Source organism: Syngnathus acus, chromosome 14, assembly GCF_901709675.1.
Source record: "Syngnathus acus chromosome 14, fSynAcu1.2, whole genome shotgun sequence".
In the NCBI taxonomy this organism is placed as follows: domain Eukaryota; kingdom Metazoa; phylum Chordata; class Actinopteri; order Syngnathiformes; family Syngnathidae; genus Syngnathus; species Syngnathus acus.
This window is the reverse complement of record NC_051099.1, coordinates 3,731,881-3,747,125: the sequence shown is the minus strand read 5'-3', so window position 1 is coordinate 3,747,125 and position 15,245 is coordinate 3,731,881. Positions and strand designations below refer to the sequence as shown.

General features: G+C 50.0%; 7 protein-coding genes across 7 annotated transcripts; 4 read left to right on the top strand and 3 right to left on the bottom strand.

The window, feature by feature from the left end:
- Positions 1–1,502: 1,502 nt before the first annotated feature.
- On the bottom strand, positions 1,503–3,120 carry LOC119133766 (claudin-3-like). Its single transcript, XM_037269913.1, has one exon. It carries the CDS (start codon positions 2,970–2,972, stop codon positions 2,328–2,330), a length of 645 nt encoding a protein of 214 aa, XP_037125808.1. The 5' UTR covers positions 2,973–3,120; the 3' UTR covers positions 1,503–2,327.
- Positions 3,121–4,160: 1,040 nt separating this feature from the next.
- cldnc (claudin c) lies at positions 4,161–5,816 on the bottom strand. The gene has a single exon (XM_037270740.1). It carries the CDS (start codon positions 5,283–5,285, stop codon positions 4,611–4,613), a length of 675 nt encoding a protein of 224 aa, XP_037126635.1. The 5' UTR covers positions 5,286–5,816; the 3' UTR covers positions 4,161–4,610.
- A 1,813-nt stretch (positions 5,817–7,629) lies between these two features.
- LOC119134209 (claudin-4-like) lies at positions 7,630–8,712 on the top strand. Its single transcript, XM_037270742.1, has one exon. The coding sequence runs from the start codon at positions 7,720–7,722 to the stop codon at positions 8,362–8,364; it is 645 nt and encodes a 214-aa protein (XP_037126637.1). The 5' UTR covers positions 7,630–7,719; the 3' UTR covers positions 8,365–8,712.
- A 118-nt stretch (positions 8,713–8,830) lies between these two features.
- Positions 8,831–10,172, top strand: LOC119134210 (claudin-like protein ZF-A89). The gene has a single exon (XM_037270743.1). It carries the CDS (start codon positions 9,509–9,511, stop codon positions 10,139–10,141), a length of 633 nt encoding a protein of 210 aa, XP_037126638.1. The 5' UTR covers positions 8,831–9,508; the 3' UTR covers positions 10,142–10,172.
- Positions 10,173–10,553: 381 nt separating this feature from the next.
- On the top strand, positions 10,554–11,483 carry LOC119134212 (claudin-4-like). Its single transcript, XM_037270746.1, has 2 exons — positions 10,554–10,860; positions 10,917–11,483. The coding sequence occupies exons 1-2, from the start codon at positions 10,621–10,623 to the stop codon at positions 11,232–11,234; spliced, it is 558 nt and encodes a 185-aa protein (XP_037126641.1). The 5' UTR covers positions 10,554–10,620; the 3' UTR covers positions 11,235–11,483.
- Positions 11,484–11,535: 52 nt separating this feature from the next.
- On the top strand, positions 11,536–13,363 carry LOC119134196 (claudin-4-like). The gene is made up of 2 exons (XM_037270730.1): positions 11,536–11,816; positions 11,898–13,363. Exon 2 carries the CDS (start codon positions 11,907–11,909, stop codon positions 12,840–12,842), a length of 936 nt encoding a protein of 311 aa, XP_037126625.1. The 5' UTR covers positions 11,536–11,816; positions 11,898–11,906; the 3' UTR covers positions 12,843–13,363.
- Positions 13,364–13,571: 208 nt separating this feature from the next.
- Positions 13,572–14,946, bottom strand: mettl27 (methyltransferase like 27). Its single transcript, XM_037270739.1, is given in 7 exon segments — positions 13,572–13,857; positions 13,921–14,013; positions 14,130–14,265; positions 14,336–14,464; positions 14,586–14,609; positions 14,612–14,723; positions 14,807–14,946. Coding segments are annotated over 6 exon segments (684 nt in total). The 5' UTR covers positions 14,711–14,723; positions 14,807–14,946; the 3' UTR covers positions 13,572–13,654.
- Between the last annotated feature and the right edge of the window lie 299 nt (positions 14,947–15,245).

The following is a 15,245-nucleotide window of genomic DNA, read 5'->3' as shown; positions in this document are numbered from 1 at the left end:
TCAATTCCACTTCGCAACGAATTCGAACTTTTGCCATGCTGACAACTCCTTCAAGGGCAACTCCCGTATAGTTTTGTTTTCCAGCCCGTCTTCCAATCTCCTGAAGTACAGTACGCTCATTCCCGCCTTCTTATGACGTCACGCATGTGGTGAATCCTTCTCTTGATTGTGTTTTTTTTAGGGCGGGTAGCAAACCACGTTTAGTACTTTATCGCCACCTATGGAAGTGGAGTGTGTGGTGCAGTTACAAAAACATGACTTTCTATTTATTAGATGAAAAAGAAGACGTCAAAACTTGATAAATAAATGGAGGTGAAACCTAAAAATAAATTGTTTATTCAAAAAATTTACCAAAGCGAAGCAAAACTATTTTCAAATTTTCCTACAAGTATTTTTATCTTGAATTTTGTTTTTCAAGTTTCAAGCTAAACACGTTTATTTCCACTTTCAAGATTTATTTATTTAAGTACTAGTTTTGTTTTTTCAAGTACCTTTGACCCTAATTTACCTCCATACAGGTAGGTGCCTTGACAAAAATTGCTCATGCTGCTGCTGCTGCTACTTCTCTCTACAAACCTCAAGGTGGCGCTAGGCGTCTAGACTGCTCTCACGCAATATTCTATACTAAAATCAAAACAACGATGAATCGATGGAAATGTTAGTGCTCACTCTCAGTTTCCTATTGCGTCATAGTGTGACGAGAGGCATGATTGTTTTTCTGCCTCGGAGGTTGCAAACATTGGTTGCGATGAGAGAGCAATCTGCTGGGACTGTGCGCGCGTTGTCACCATGGCGACGGCTTGAGGCGCTGCAGGCCCAGGGGAACTCATGATGCACGCACACATTTCTTCCAGTGAAATATCCTGTCCTCATCAAGTAAATCTTGTAGGCTATGATTATTCTGATTATTTTATTAACAGTCCATTTCACAGCGAAAGCCGACACATTTGGAAAAATCAATTTATCTCCTGTATGTCAATCTCAACATTCGCATAAATGTAAATGTCAAACTCTGACACTGATCAAAAGTACCTGGTCGAAAACAACACAACCAAAAGTACAGCAACACTTCATCACAAGATGGCAGAAATGATACAATGCTGACGCCAACGTTGTCGATAAGATTCCTGGCAGAGGTCAAAACAATGTGCATAATGATAATCATGCAAAGTGTTTTGAGGAGAGGTTAAAACAAGAGAGATAACCTACGTCTTCTCTATCAGCTGTTGGACTTTGCAGCAGGGTCATCATCTCCTTTAGCAGCCCTCTTCCTCGGCAGGCACGCACCACGGCCTCCATCGCTATGTTAGCGTCGACGTACGTTAAAAGTGGAAGCCCACTCGGGTGCTTTCTTCTTTTTTCACACTATGACTTTTTTTTATGTGCCTGAGAGAAACACGTAAGGGGCGAGATGAAGGGAATAAAACTTGTTCCCCTTCAAATTGTTTGTTTTTAAGGAGGTCACGAGTCATCATGTTCAAAACCAAAAAAACAACAACGACAAAACTTTGCTACTTTTATTGAAATGGACCACACAAGTCATGTCAACCTCACACAAAGGCTCATTTTTAAATAAACAAAAAAATGCATTAACGCTAACCGTATAAAAGTCGAAACTAATACAATGCAATTTACATTTATTTATGTAATCAATCATGACTAATCATGGTGATGAATCTACAATCCAGAGACTTACAATGTAGGAAAGGAGGTTTGCGCCATGACTAAATTTGGGAGCGAGCGAGCGAGCGCTTGGCCTGAAGCCAACAGACCACATCTTCACTTTCAGTCCAGCTCTAAGCAAATATTACGCACGCGCACACACAAGGAAGAAGCAAATGTAAGTTGAGAGCGGGCTGCTGGTGACACACAGTTTCAGTGTGAAATGTGATACCACTAAACACACACACACACTTGGAAATGACTAAACGAACGCTAAAGCAAAGCAGGAAAATAGAAACTTCATGTCGGAGTCTTTGTGGGGAAGCCACACTGTGGGCTCTCCCTCACACACACACACACACACACACAGACACGCACAAAAATCAATCGTCCTGAAGAAGAAGCAAATGTAAATTGAGAGCAGTTTCAGTGAAACACGACACTGACAAACACACACACACACGGACACAATGACTTTTCTAATATCGACATTTTTGATGCAAATTGAAAGACATGCACGGAAATTGATTTTTGAAATGTTCTTGCAGAAGGACCACTGAAGAGTCAGGTTTCAAAGAATTGCAATTTTCTATGGACGACTTGAGGAAAGCACCAAGGTTTGACCTTGCCGTCCCCAATGTTGTCCCTCGCGCAAGCTAGCAGCGCTACACGTAGTCCTTGCGGTCGTACCCGGTGTTGTTGCTGCGTGGCGCCGAGTAAGCCATCCTGGGGGGCTTGTAGCGTCGCTCCTTGGGCGGGCAGCTGCTGCACAAGATGGCGCCACCGATCAGGAGCAGGGCGGAGGCCCCCCAGCCCACGTAGAGCGACGCGCCCAGCTCCCGCCGCTGCGGGTTGGTCAAGATGGGACTGTAGAAGTTGCGCACCACAACGTGGGCGGTCCAGCATGCCGGGATAAGGACCAGGAGGCCGGCCAGGATGAACATGATGCCCGCCAGGATCATCACCTTAGCCTTGGCGCCCTCGTCCTCTATGCAGTTGGTGCACTTGGCTCCCGTGGTGGACACCAGCGCCCCGAGGACGCCCAGGATGATGGCCACGATCATCATGGCCCGCGCCGCCTGCAGGTCCTGCGGTAGCGCCAGCATGGAGTCGTAGACCTTGCACTGCATCTGGCCCGTGCTCTGGGTCACGCAGTTCATCCACAGGCCCTCCCAGATGGTCTGCGCCGTGATGATGTTGGCGCCCACGAACGCCGTCACCTTCCACATGGGCAGGGCGCACGTCACAATGGACATCAGGAAGCCCAACGCACCCAGGCAGATGCCCACTAGCTCCATTCCCATCGACATGCTTCTTCGGCGACACGAATCCTCACTGAGATGCTCGAGGAAGATGCCAGGGGACACCTAGGTGGAGGATGGGCCTCACTGCCGGCACGGGTGAATGGTCTCCTGTTTGAAGATGGACCGCGGGGTCTCGGTTGTGAGGCGGCGCCACGGAAATGTCGCATGCTTTATACAGCCGGCGACCACGCCCCTTTCGCGACACCCTCACAAAATACAAAAACACACACCTGTGCGAGGGGCGGGCGTGGGAGGAGGTTGTGTGTGTTGGGGGTGGGTGAGAAGATGGTTGATTGCGGACAACAAACATATGCTTGAGGGAGAACGTGACATGGAAGAGAGAAAAAACCCACACAGCTGCTCCTCATCCTTCACTTCCTGCATGATATCGACAAATACTTTAGGCACTAGATAGACAGATGATGTCATTTGTTCAAGAATCCGTGAGAAAAAGGGGATCTTGTGGAGGATCATGTTCTGTGACCCCCTTGGCACCTCATACGAAGAATGAAGAAACAACGACAAGCACTGTGGAAGGTAATTGAAAGAAGCAAGAAAAGAGAAGCTGGCTTGTTGCCTCCTCAACACCATCCGTGTTGGGAAAACAATCAGCAAGCTCAGGGACAAACCGGAATAACCACTCCCAATGTAAACATGAGCCTGCTTCAAACACACACACACACACACGCGCAAAGTATCTTCCTCCTCCCCGTGTCCATTTTAGTTAAGATAGAAATGGCAATTTTGTGTTTTGGTTAGCAAGTGAAAATTGGAGATGCTAAAGCTAGCCTCAACTCATGAGAAAAATCGACAATTGTTCCAAAAAGAGGATTCAAAGTGTTTATGGCCACGCCCAGCTGAAGTGAACTTCCAAACTAAACAAAAAAGAGAACGACCCCGTGTGTATTTGTGCGTAACCTTTTGACAATGGATGTCACGCTTATGGCACCAAAATCCCGCCCATTTGAATTCTACTCACATCTTAGTTTCACACTGATTTGAATATTCAAAATAGGGTTGAGCTCTTTGTTCACTTTGGCCTTAAGCAGTAGGAAGTCCCTTCGGACTGATGTGAAAACAAACGGGCATTTTTTATTCAACTTCCAAAACACCTAAGTGTGACATTTTCACTGGCATGAGAGAAAATGTAGAAAAAAAAGGATTCAAAAAGTCATCAAATAGAAATGATTTTTATACAAGTTTTAATATATCTCCGATATGAAAACATAAAGACAAAAATCTCCAGATCATTTTGCTAGTATTTGCTGATTTTTTTCAACCAAAAATGATTGCGACATTCAAATCAAAACTTTATCAACATTGATTTCTCAGTTTACGAGCGCTCCAATTCCATTTTGTCGGTCAGACTCATTGTCTTTGTCTCCGTGGCAACAAAAGGCGACGGCACACCGTGTCCACACAAGCTACAAACGTCCACAGCAGTCAAATAAATAGAAAGACACCTCCAGACTGGTCCAGAACATCACATGACGTTCTTCAGTCAACTGGCTTGGTCCGGTTGTGGTTGGTTCTCACCAGTTGTTTCCTGGTGCGAGCTTCAGGAAAAGCAGTCGCAAGTCGATGTTAATGCTAGCGTCCGTCCAGACAAGAATCTGGGTCATCAAGCGCGTGGTGTCCTGGAGCTCACACGTAGTCCTTCCTGTTGTAGGAGCTCTGGGCGACGGACCTGGCCGGGGTGGCTGAGTAGGCCACGCGAGAGAGGGGATGCACGCCATACCTGCCGGGCTTCTCTTCTTGAGGGGGGCAGCTGCAGCACAGGATGGCTCCCCCGACCAGGAGCAACAACGCGGCGGCCCAGCCCAGGTACAGCGCCGCCCCGATCTCCATCTTCTGTCCCGACAGAACGACGGGGCTGTAGAACTCCACCACGATGGTGTTGGCCGACCAGGATACAGGTACCAGCTCGGCCAGTGCCGCCACGATAAAGGCGGCGCCGGACGTGATGGTCACCCGGGCTTTGACGCCTTCGTCTTCAATGCAATTGGTGCACTTGGCGCCCACCATGGAGATGAGCAGAGCCAGAACGCCGATGATGATGGACACCACGGTGAGGGCGCGAGCCGCCTGAAGGTCCGGGGGCAGTGCCAGCATGGAGTCGTAGACCTTGCACTGCATCTGGCCCGTGCTCTGGAACACGCAGCTCATCCACAGACCTTCCCAGTACACTTGCGCCGTCACAATGTTGGCGCCGATGAAGGCCGACACCCGCCACATGGGCAGCGCGCAGCTCACCACGCTCAGAAGCCAACCCACCACCGCCACCGACACGCCGGCCAGTTCCAGTCCAAAAGACGACATCGTGAGGCTTTGCTTGCTAGCTTCAGCTGCTCTGGTTCAGGTCGTCGAAATTCCCCTCTGATGCGGATTTCTTATCTGGATGTGCTTTTATTGATCAAGCGTCCGGCCCTCTGCCGAGACGACATGAGCGAACCAATGAGGCGACGGCTGGCCCTGTTTACCACTTGGGCGTGGAGCTTTTCAAACAAGCTAACTACTTTATGGTTGGACCTTTCGCCCATGGCTGCCTCGTTCATGTGCTTTTATTGCTGTCACTAGCTAATGATCATCCAGCGTTCGGCCTTTTACGCATCGATGAGTACTGACGCCGAGCGGCTGAATGTTTGGGTCAGAATTCGAAGCACAATAATCATTGTAGTAAGGAGTGGAAATCAAATGTTTGTAGTTTTCGGTCTAAAAAGTGAAATCCGCTGGAGTCGCCGTGTGCTCAAAAGAACTTTGAACCCTTTGCGCGTCGCTTTTACTTGTTGGCATTGTTTCATCCAAAGTTTTGTTGTGATGAGGAAGAACTCAAACGTGCCCCGGTGCGACATTTTGGTTAATGAGCAACCTGAGGTGAGACAACTTCAGTGTTTCTTCCTGCTAACATTCTTGTGCTTCTCTAAGAAATAGGTCAACGTGACACAAAATGGCGGCACGGGAAAGTACGTACTGTGTAAACGCCACAAACTATTTTACGGAACTAAATCTCAAACAAAGAGATGGATGTTCATCCACTTCCACATTGGAGAACTGACAAGTAGGTCAGATGAGAGCGTGACACACTTTGGTTGGGCAACTTGGTGTGAAGGCAATCACAATCGCGAGTGAGTTGGGTCGCTAGCGCCGCTTCCCGCCAGCTAGCGGCGGCTAACAAGAGATAAGATAAACACGACTAGAAGGCCGTTCAGTATCGTCTTCTTTTGAACGGAAATGAACCATAATTGAGTAACGGCAGCACAGTCATAATAAGTCATTGATTTATGATGTATTATTATTATATGATGACATCATGTGAACAGTAGCGAAGGAGAATAGAATGATCAAATCAGATTCAGGTGGAGCATTTGGTTGCTTCAGAGGAAAACAATCATCAAGTTTTAGGCAGACTCATTAGGAACCAAATCAAAATCCTTCGATGATTAAAATGGACTCCTCCTCCCTTGAAAGAAGATAACAAGTTTCTATTGGGAAGCTTCGGCGTCATCGAAACCTTCACTCAGCTCGTAAACGCCGACGCTAGAACCCGGAAGGTTCCAGATGAGGTCAGGAAGTTAACGGGGATTTCCGCGGCCTTGGATTTCATCGTGAAAGAGTCTTTGTGACGTCACTTTACGAGCGCGCTCAACGAACGTCAATAAAGAAGGCGTGCGGCGGAGTCGTGGCGCCGTTACTTGTTCTCCTCCTTGGTGGCTCGCTCGGCCGCCCTCCGGATACACGGCAGATGTGCACGCTTGTCAACACGATTTGATGAATGAGTCACCGCAAGAATGACCTCCTCTTCCCCCTTCTTCTTCAGAAAAAGTCCACGCTGAGCCTTTCAATGATGCTCTCTCTTCTGCCAAGCTCTGATGTCGCTCGCAAAAGGAATTTGGTTAATTTCTTTCAAGCTCCCTTCAAAAGTGACCCCGTCTGACACTGAGCTGAAGACTGAATGCTTTCTTCTTCTTCAGACCTATTTGTGGTCTGCGTTTTGTTTTGTCTCACTCGGGGGAACATTGAACTAAACCCAAGATGTCAAAACTTTCTCTTCTGTTTGATATATATCTTTATCTGATGCTCCTGACTTCATTCTACAAAGTCATTCTTGCAAATTAGGTTTAAAACCAAAGTCGGCTGTGATAGGCTACAGCTCCTCCTGACGTCACAACGGTGGCGTCGCACCGTCAAAATGGCAGGAATGCTGTCCGCTTCCAGCAGAGGGCACTGTTTTAGCTTTAATTTGAGTTTTTGCATTGTACTGGTTACAGTAATTGATAGATGATACAGAGCAGCGATTTGTGGGAAACTCAGTTTGACCTTCAATCTCACCAACTTTCCTCATCAGGCTTGTGTAACTTTTGTGTCTCTACGTGTGTTTGTGTGTGTGCAATCGTGTGATCCAGGAAATGACCATAAATGGTAAGAAAGGTAATGAGTCACTGGGGACATTCATCGTGCAGCTTCAGGAGAAACCTGGGCCAGGTGGATTTAGGGGTCGGGCTTGGTTAATTGTTAGTGCGCTGGCAGTTAACGTCTAGCTCAGAGGCCTTCGTGTGAGCGTGTTTGAGGGCTGACAAACAGGTTTCGGGCCCTGACTCAAGAGAGGCGTTTTCTTGGGTGGCCCCGCCTCCTTGAGCGAGGCCATATGTAGCCGCTCTTCTCCCGGTCCTCCCCCATTGAGAAAAGTCACTTGACTCCTCACGCGACATCACAAGAAACAGTCGAAGAAGAAAAAAAAGAGCAGACGTCGGCCATGGTGTCCGCGGGTTTCCAGATCCTGGGCGCCGCCCTAGGCCTGATCGGTTGGATCGGTGCCATCGTGGTGTGCGCGCTGCCCATGTGGCGCGTGACGGCCTTCATCGGAAGCAACATTGTGACGGCGCAGACGTCATGGGAGGGCGTCTGGATGAGCTGCGTGGTCCAGAGCACGGGGCAGATGCAGTGCAAGGTCTACGACTCCATGCTGGCCCTCAGCTCCGACCTCCAGGCGGCACGGGCCCTGCTGATCATCACCATCATGGTGGGCATCCTGGCCATCCTGCTGGCGGTGGCGGGTGGCAAGTGCACCAACTGCGTGAAGGACCCGGCAGCCAAGGTCAAGGTGGGCTTGGCGGGCGGGGTGGTCTTCATCGTGGCCGGCGTGCTGCTGCTGATCCCCGTGTGCTGGACGGCGCACACGGTGGTGCGCGACTTCTACAACCCGCTGGTGTCCAGCGCCCAGAAGCGAGAGCTGGGCGCCGCCCTCTACATCGGCTGGGGGGCAGCCGCCCTCATGATTGTAGGAGGCAGCATGCTGTGCTGTAATTGCCCCCGCAAGGATGAGGGCTCGTACGCCGCGCGCTACAAGGCGGCACGCTCCGACGTCTCGGCCCCCACGTCCGGCAAGGACTACGTCTAGACGTCCTTCCCAAGGAGCGCCACCAAACCAAAGGCCACCCGGCTTCTTCACCGGGTGCCTTCCTCTACCTTGAACTGGCCCACATAGAGAATTGTGCCACCTGATGAGATCAAATTGGATAGTTAAGAATAGTTGATCTGGACGACGAGACGAGCCCTTAGTGGCCGCCATCTTGGCCAGGAAAGCCGGAGGCCCAAAAAGTCAACAAGTTGATGGGGGGGAATCCCCCCTGCAGGAAGCGCAACTTTTTTTGTCCTTTCGCCATGTTTTTACTTTGACAAATGCAAGCAAGCTTCTCTTTTGTGTCATTTTGTACCACATGTAAATAAATCTTTCATTTACTAATCGTAACTGGCCTCGCTCATTTTATTCAAACAACCAACGCACGCAAATTTGGGGAGCAGCAATGCCTTTGGCAAACAGTTGACGCCCGAGTTTCGGTGCTTTGACTTGAAACTAACACGCCGCTAATTCTAGAAAAGAAGGTGACGATTGTCTCTAAATGTATTTGGTTTATGTGATTGTTTGACCATTTGTGAAATGAAGTCTACTCGTGTATTTGTGAACTCTTTGAGACTTCAGCCTGCTAATAAACAAAGGAACAAAGAAACGTCACCATCCAACTTGCTAGCCGCACCCAAACCAGATCGACGACAAACGCTCGACTGCTGCTATTGCCGCTGGCCTCTTTTCATTGTGCGTGTATGGAAAGAGTGAGACCAAAAAAAAAAGGTGGAGGACACTCCTTTAGGTGTTTGAGATGTTCTGAATCGTTTGGGCTGCAAAAAAGCATGATGTACATTCAAGAGAGATAAATCATTCGTGTGTGCGTGTGTTTGTGCGTGTTTTTTTTATTTGTTGACGAATTGATTTGTTCTACCACCTCTACTGCAATCGTTTAATTTCTAATTGTTCATGTTTCTCTCAAAAAAGGGCTCCGTGCGCGCGCGTGCGCGTGCGTCTCAATGCCCCCCACAGGTGTTTCCAATCTCTGTTTAGACTTCCAGCCAATCAAGGTGGCCGTGGAAGGTGCTTAAATAGCAGGTGGGCATGGGTGAGCATTTTTACGCACGAGAACCAGCACCCACACCGGAACCAGAACCAGGACCAGCACCAGCACCAGCACCAAGGTACGCGCAACAAGATGACGTCTGTGGGCCTGCAGCTGTTGGGCGCGTTCCTGGTGATTGTGGGCTTCTTCGGTGCCATCTTGACGTGCGCGCTTCCCATGTGGCGCGTGTCCGCCTTCATCGGCAGTAACATCGTGACGGCGCAGGTGTTCTGGGAAGGTTTATGGATGAACTGTGTCAAGCAGAGCACCGGACAGATGCAGTGCAAGGTCTACGACTCTATGCTGGCGCTGCCCCGCGATCTGCAAGCAGCGCGCGCCTTGGTGGTGATCGCCATCCTAGTGGTGGTCGTGGGACTTCTGCTGGTCGGCGTCGGCGGTAAATGCACGAACTGCCTGGAGGAGCAAGCAGCCAAGACTCGTGTGGCGGCGGTGGCGGGTGTGCTGTGCGTGCTGGGCGGAGTCCTGCTGATTATCCCAGTCTCGTGGTCGGCGCACGTGGTGATCCGCGACTTCTACAACCCGTTGCTGGGCGACGCGCAGAGGCGGGAGCTGGGCGCCTCGCTCTTCATCGGCTGGGGAGCAGCCGGCTTGCTGTTCATCGGGGGGTCGCTTTTCTTGGGCCAGTGCGCCTCCCGCCGGGACGCCAGATACTCCGTTAAATACTCTGCGCCCCGCTCTGCCCCCGGTGGGGGCGCTTACGTCTGACCCATGCGTACGGACTCGTCTCTTGACTCTTACTTTTTAATCAGTTTTAAATAAACGTTACTTTTTTAATCCACCTTTTTGGTTTGTCTTTCAATCACCAGATTACCCTTGAAGTGACTTAAATTGGAATTTAATTTTTATTTTATTTTTTCGAAGGGGTATTCTCAAATCTAAGAAACTGAGTCCACATTTGCAGGTCCACACTAGGTGAGCCACTTGAGCCACAGTTTGTACGACTAAGATGCTTGCAATGAGCAACCCGATGCAGTAGGGGAAGCTCTTGAGGCTCGCAGGCGATTAGATCAATGTTTTGATGCTCTAATTTTCCTTTTACGCGTTTCTTCTTTCTGAGGAATCAGGTCGAGCCAGAAAGGTGATCCATCGTTCCACCCCCTCTGCTTTGTTTGCGTTCGGGCGTCTCGAAAAGCTGCGTTGCTTGGGCGTGTGAATGTCATCTCGGCGTGACAAAAATCGACGAGATGCGGACGCAGCTTGTGGGTGTTCTGCTGGGCTTGCTTGGTCTACTGGGCACGGGTCTAATCTGCGCCCTGCCCGCCTGGAAGGTGTCAGCTTTCGTGGGCTCCAACATCGTGACGGCGCAGGTCTTCTGGGAAGGCTTGTGGATGAACTGCGTCATCCAGAGCACGGGACATGCGCAGTGCAAGGCGTACGACTCTGTCCTGGCTCTACCTCGTGACCTGCAGGCCTCCCGGGCACTGGTACGTATATGCGTAACGTCTTCCAATGGCATGAATCTAAAGCTACCTTCCCGCAGGTGTGTGTGTCGTTGGGGGTGGGCGCGTTGGCGCTGGGCCTGAGCGTGCTGGGCGCCCGCTGCACAACCTTCCTCCGCCACGACTGGCCCACCAAGAACAACGTGGGTCTATCAGCAGGTGTGATCTTCGTGGTGGCCGGCGTCCTGTGCCTGATTCCCGTCAGCTTGTCGGCCCACGCCATCATCACCGGCTTCTTTGACCCGCTGCCCTCCGAGGAGCGGCGTGGCGAACTGGGCGCCTCCATTTACGTGGGCTGGACCTCAGGGGCGCTGCTCATCATCGGCGGCGTGCTTGTATGCTCAGTCTACACGTGCTGATGGCGTGTTGTCGCGCATGTGGACTTTTTTTGTGGTCGTGCATAGTGGCAGCTTTTCCGACCCAGAAGAGGGCAAGTGGATGGAAACGATTCTGCTCTTAGGGAAGGCGTCAGCTCCTATTTGTTGTGCGACACATCGCAACTATGGCCTGCAAATTTCAACATTTGTCTACATTGGGGTATTTTGTTTTTATACAATTTTAAATACATGTTTAAAAAAAAATCATTGTAAATAAAAAAAATCTGTCAGCTTTGCTGCATTTTCTGTTTTACAAAAGTATCACATTCATTTTGTTTTTTGTTTTTTTTGTTTTTAATAGGTCAAGACATTTCAATCATAGGCTAGAAAATTATTTGGAATAATGCGCATACACTCTAAGGGAGGGAAGAGGAAGTGATGTGAGGCTCCGCCCCCTAAAGAGCAGGTGTGGTTGTCTGCATCTACCTTCACTTTAGTATCTCTCAGGTGACACCAAGCGAGGGCCGCCCGCGACTTCCCGGATCAGCATCGAACTACAAAACACCAGAGAGAACACGCGTCGCATGTGGACAGTCAACAAGTCCCACAAAGAAGTCTTTTGAGGTATGTTGTGGAAAAGAAATGAGCCATTGTGATCTTTGCGAGCGGCTGTCATCGCCATCTGACCCACGTGTTGTGTCGCAGGTGGTTGCCATGGCGTCGACGGGCATGCAGCTGCTGGCCAGCGGCCTGTGCCTGCTGGGCTGGGCGGGCGTGATCATCAGCTGCCTGCTGCCCATGTGGCGGGTGACGGCGTTCGTGGGCAGCACCATCGTGACGTCGCAGACCATCTGGGAGGGCATCTGGATGACCTGCGTGGTCCAGAGCACAGGCCAGCTCCAGTGCAAGCCCTACGACTCAATGTTGGCGCTGAGCGCCGACCTGCAGGCGGCCCGCGCCCTCATCGTGTTGGCGGTGTTGACCGGCGCCGTGGGCCTCGTGCTGGCCTTCATCGGGGGCAAGTGCACCCGCTTCCTGGATCGGGAAGGGTCCGGCTCCAAAGGCAGGGTGGCGGTGGCGGCGGGGGCTGTTCTGATCCTGGCGGGAGTGTTGTGTTTGATTCCCACCTCATGGGTGGCCGGCGCCGTGGTCAGCAAGTTCTACAGCGCCGCTATTGACGCTCAGCGGCGTGAACTCGGCGCCTGCCTCTACATTGGTTGGGGGGCGTCCATCATGCTCATTCTCGGAGGGGGGCTTTTCATCAGCTCCAATTGCCCCCTCGAACCGCGTGGCGCCGACAAGAGCCCGTCCGTACGATACCTGATGGTCCGTTCGCCCACCGGGTCGCTCCGCAGGATTCCGGCCACGAGGTCCGGCGGGACCCTTTTCAGCGGGCCTCCCAGTTATCAGCCGGCCTCCGCCAAGTCCGAGCCTGCCATCGGGACCCCTTGGGGGTACGGCGGACAAAACTCTGAGAAGTCCTCCACCAAGTCTCAATTGAAGCGAATGGACTCTGCGCCTTCAGAGCAAAGCGAAGCGCCGTCTGACAAGTCTCAGCTGAAGCCCGACGAGGAGAACCGCAAGACTTTGGGTTCTGATGGGAACCAACCTGAAGATGCATCCTCCAATCCTACAAAGACCTACCTCTGACCTGACATATCCAAGATCTGGACTAGCTCAAGGTCTTACTGTTGACCGGGATGTGTCCATTCCAAAGAATGAGAGCAACTTTGTTATATAAGGTCAGAATCCTACCTTTGATGCGGACTTGTGCACTTTGGCTTAACCAAACTCGTGATATTTTCTTCAATCTGTCTTTTGTGACACATGACCTCAACTCTGCCTTTAATTGACTTCATGTTTAACCATTTAATGTAGGAATAAGAATGTGAATCTTTTAACCTCTGAATATTTTTTTTTCTCCCAGCCGAGACTCCAAAACATCCAAGACACGTATTTGCACTTGTGTAAAATGTTTGTAGTAATCATTGATGTAATCGTGATCATTTTGAACCGTTTATTTTTTGTAGTGAATGTGTTTTAAATGTAATCCACTAAATACAATAAGAGAAGATGGCTGCTTGAAGTCTGACGAGTTGTGCCTGCGGCCGGTCAAACGGGTTTGACAGAAAGTCCTCTGTAGTATTTGTGGAAGCCAAGTTGGTTTCACTCGGCATGTTTTGCTTCCATTCACACCGGCCTTTTGTTGCTATCATCAAATTCCCTCCTGCTCTTCTACGTTTGGAGATGTCAAAATAGTTTCTCTAGTCAACTTTTGCTTTCACCCAGCTCCTTCTTTACCAGCTTGCCACCAGACTAGGACCAGTTGCCAGCTAGTCACAGGACCGTTCACGTGAATCGAACGAGGGACAACTTGACTTCATGGAAAGGGTTTTTGATTCAGAAATACGCACATGCAGACAAGCAGCATGTTATTGTATTAAAAGCTTCAAAGCTGGCTGTTAAAGCTTCCGAAAAAGATAAATGGATCCAGGGATGTATGCCTTTTCATGATCGGTCACCCCTCGCTCAAATTGCTTCACGACAGTCACGTCGACGCGGCGCCACAGTCCCTCGTCCTCCATTTGCTTCATCTCGCCCTCCAAGGCTGCCTTGTAGCTCAAGTTGTCAAGGTTAGCCCGAGTGGTCATGCAGATGAGGCCTCCTGTGTGGTCATAAGTCAGCTTTAGATCTGAAAAGCTCCGAATGGTTTCCAGAGTGTCCTCACCCTGCTTAGTGGCCTGCTGCGACTCCCGGATCACCTTCACTGGAACCTGACTTGAACTTAAACCGCCGACGATGATCGTTACATCAAAAGCATCTGCAGGGTGAGACAAGAACAGATGAAGAACATGTCTTTAGATTATTGTCATCACCTGTTTATCATGGCCTCACTAGTAGCCCAAAAGTCAAAGTCATTGATGGATGGACAGTTACCTGACGGGACAGGAAGTGGTTGATCTCCCAGTTTTGCCATCTTGAGGTCTTGGTACAAGCCGCTCTGTCGGGCGTACCGCAGCATGCCCTCGCTGCTGTCGACACCCACAAAGCGCTCGAATCCCTCTCGCTTCATCTGCGCCACACGTGCAGAATTTGAACTTTCAGTGAACATCAGTCCGCAGGATCTCTTCATGGATGCCCACCATCTTGGCCACCATGCCAGTGCCGCAGGCCACGTCCAACACTGCCGCCGCTTGGCGCTCTCCGCCGAAGTAGGCGGAGACTTTGCTCACTGCCAGACTTGGCGCACGGTAATCGATAAGTTCAACATCCTGTTGAATGGATGCCAAAAAATAACTGAGTCAACTGTAGTAAGTCAAATCAGTTGCCAATTATCCAATGTGAACGCAGATGAGATCACGCATGCGTGGTTATTGTGATTGCATTGTAGACCTGCTCGTAGGTTTTGGCCCACACTGGTTGTAGAAGTGGACCAGGTCCTCCGCAGAGGTGCCTTTGTGTAAGGACAGGATGACGTCTCTGGCCATTTCAAAGGTGCGTGCGTCCGCGGACGACATCGTGCACGAGCGCCTATCAAGAGCGACACAGCGTCAGAGTGCAACTTATGTGCCGTGATAAACACACGCAAGGCAAGCTTTTATTGTGTGGTTTACCAACGAATAGAACGTCTACTTGTTGATATTACTTACGCTGTTATTGTGCAAAAAAAGAGGGTGAATCAGTCTAGCGTAGTTACGACAACGAGTTGAACGTGAAAACATAAATAATTTACCTCCTTTACCTGAGGAGGGCGCGCCCGGGGACAGCAAAGGGTAATAGACTCAGTCTTTATGAGCTAGCTGTTGCGGTGGAATGTCAGCGCGTCCGCCATATTGAATGTGTCATTTACGTGGACTCCCAATAAAAAGGAGTCAACAAAATTGCAAAAAGTGCATAAACGTCAAGTCATGCCTATCATTCACACACAAATATATTTCAGAAAGAGATACATAGGCACCAAAGTCACTTTTAAAGGATGGCTGATAGATTATTTATTGTGCCTGTGAAGCTTTATCTATTTCAATATGATGTCTATGGACGTGCATTTTTTCG

Bases quoted from the DNA above. Each gene is read 5' to 3' on its own strand.
- LOC119133766 (XM_037269913.1), bottom strand. From the start codon at position 2,972: ATGTCGATGGGAATGGAGCTAGTGGGCATCTGCCTGGGTGCGTTGGGC.
- cldnc (XM_037270740.1), bottom strand. From the start codon at position 5,285: ATGTCGTCTTTTGGACTGGAACTGGCCGGCGTGTCGGTGGCGGTGGTG.
- LOC119134209 (XM_037270742.1), top strand. From the start codon at position 7,720: ATGGTGTCCGCGGGTTTCCAGATCCTGGGCGCCGCCCTAGGCCTGATC.
- LOC119134210 (XM_037270743.1), top strand. From the start codon at position 9,509: ATGACGTCTGTGGGCCTGCAGCTGTTGGGCGCGTTCCTGGTGATTGTG.
- LOC119134212 (XM_037270746.1), top strand. From the start codon at position 10,621: ATGCGGACGCAGCTTGTGGGTGTTCTGCTGGGCTTGCTTGGTCTACTG. The intron at 10,861-10,916 runs GTACGTATATGC...ACCTTCCCGCAG, and splicing joins TGCAGGCCTCCCGGGCACTG to GTGTGTGTGTCGTTGGGGGT.
- LOC119134196 (XM_037270730.1), top strand. From the start codon at position 11,907: ATGGCGTCGACGGGCATGCAGCTGCTGGCCAGCGGCCTGTGCCTGCTG.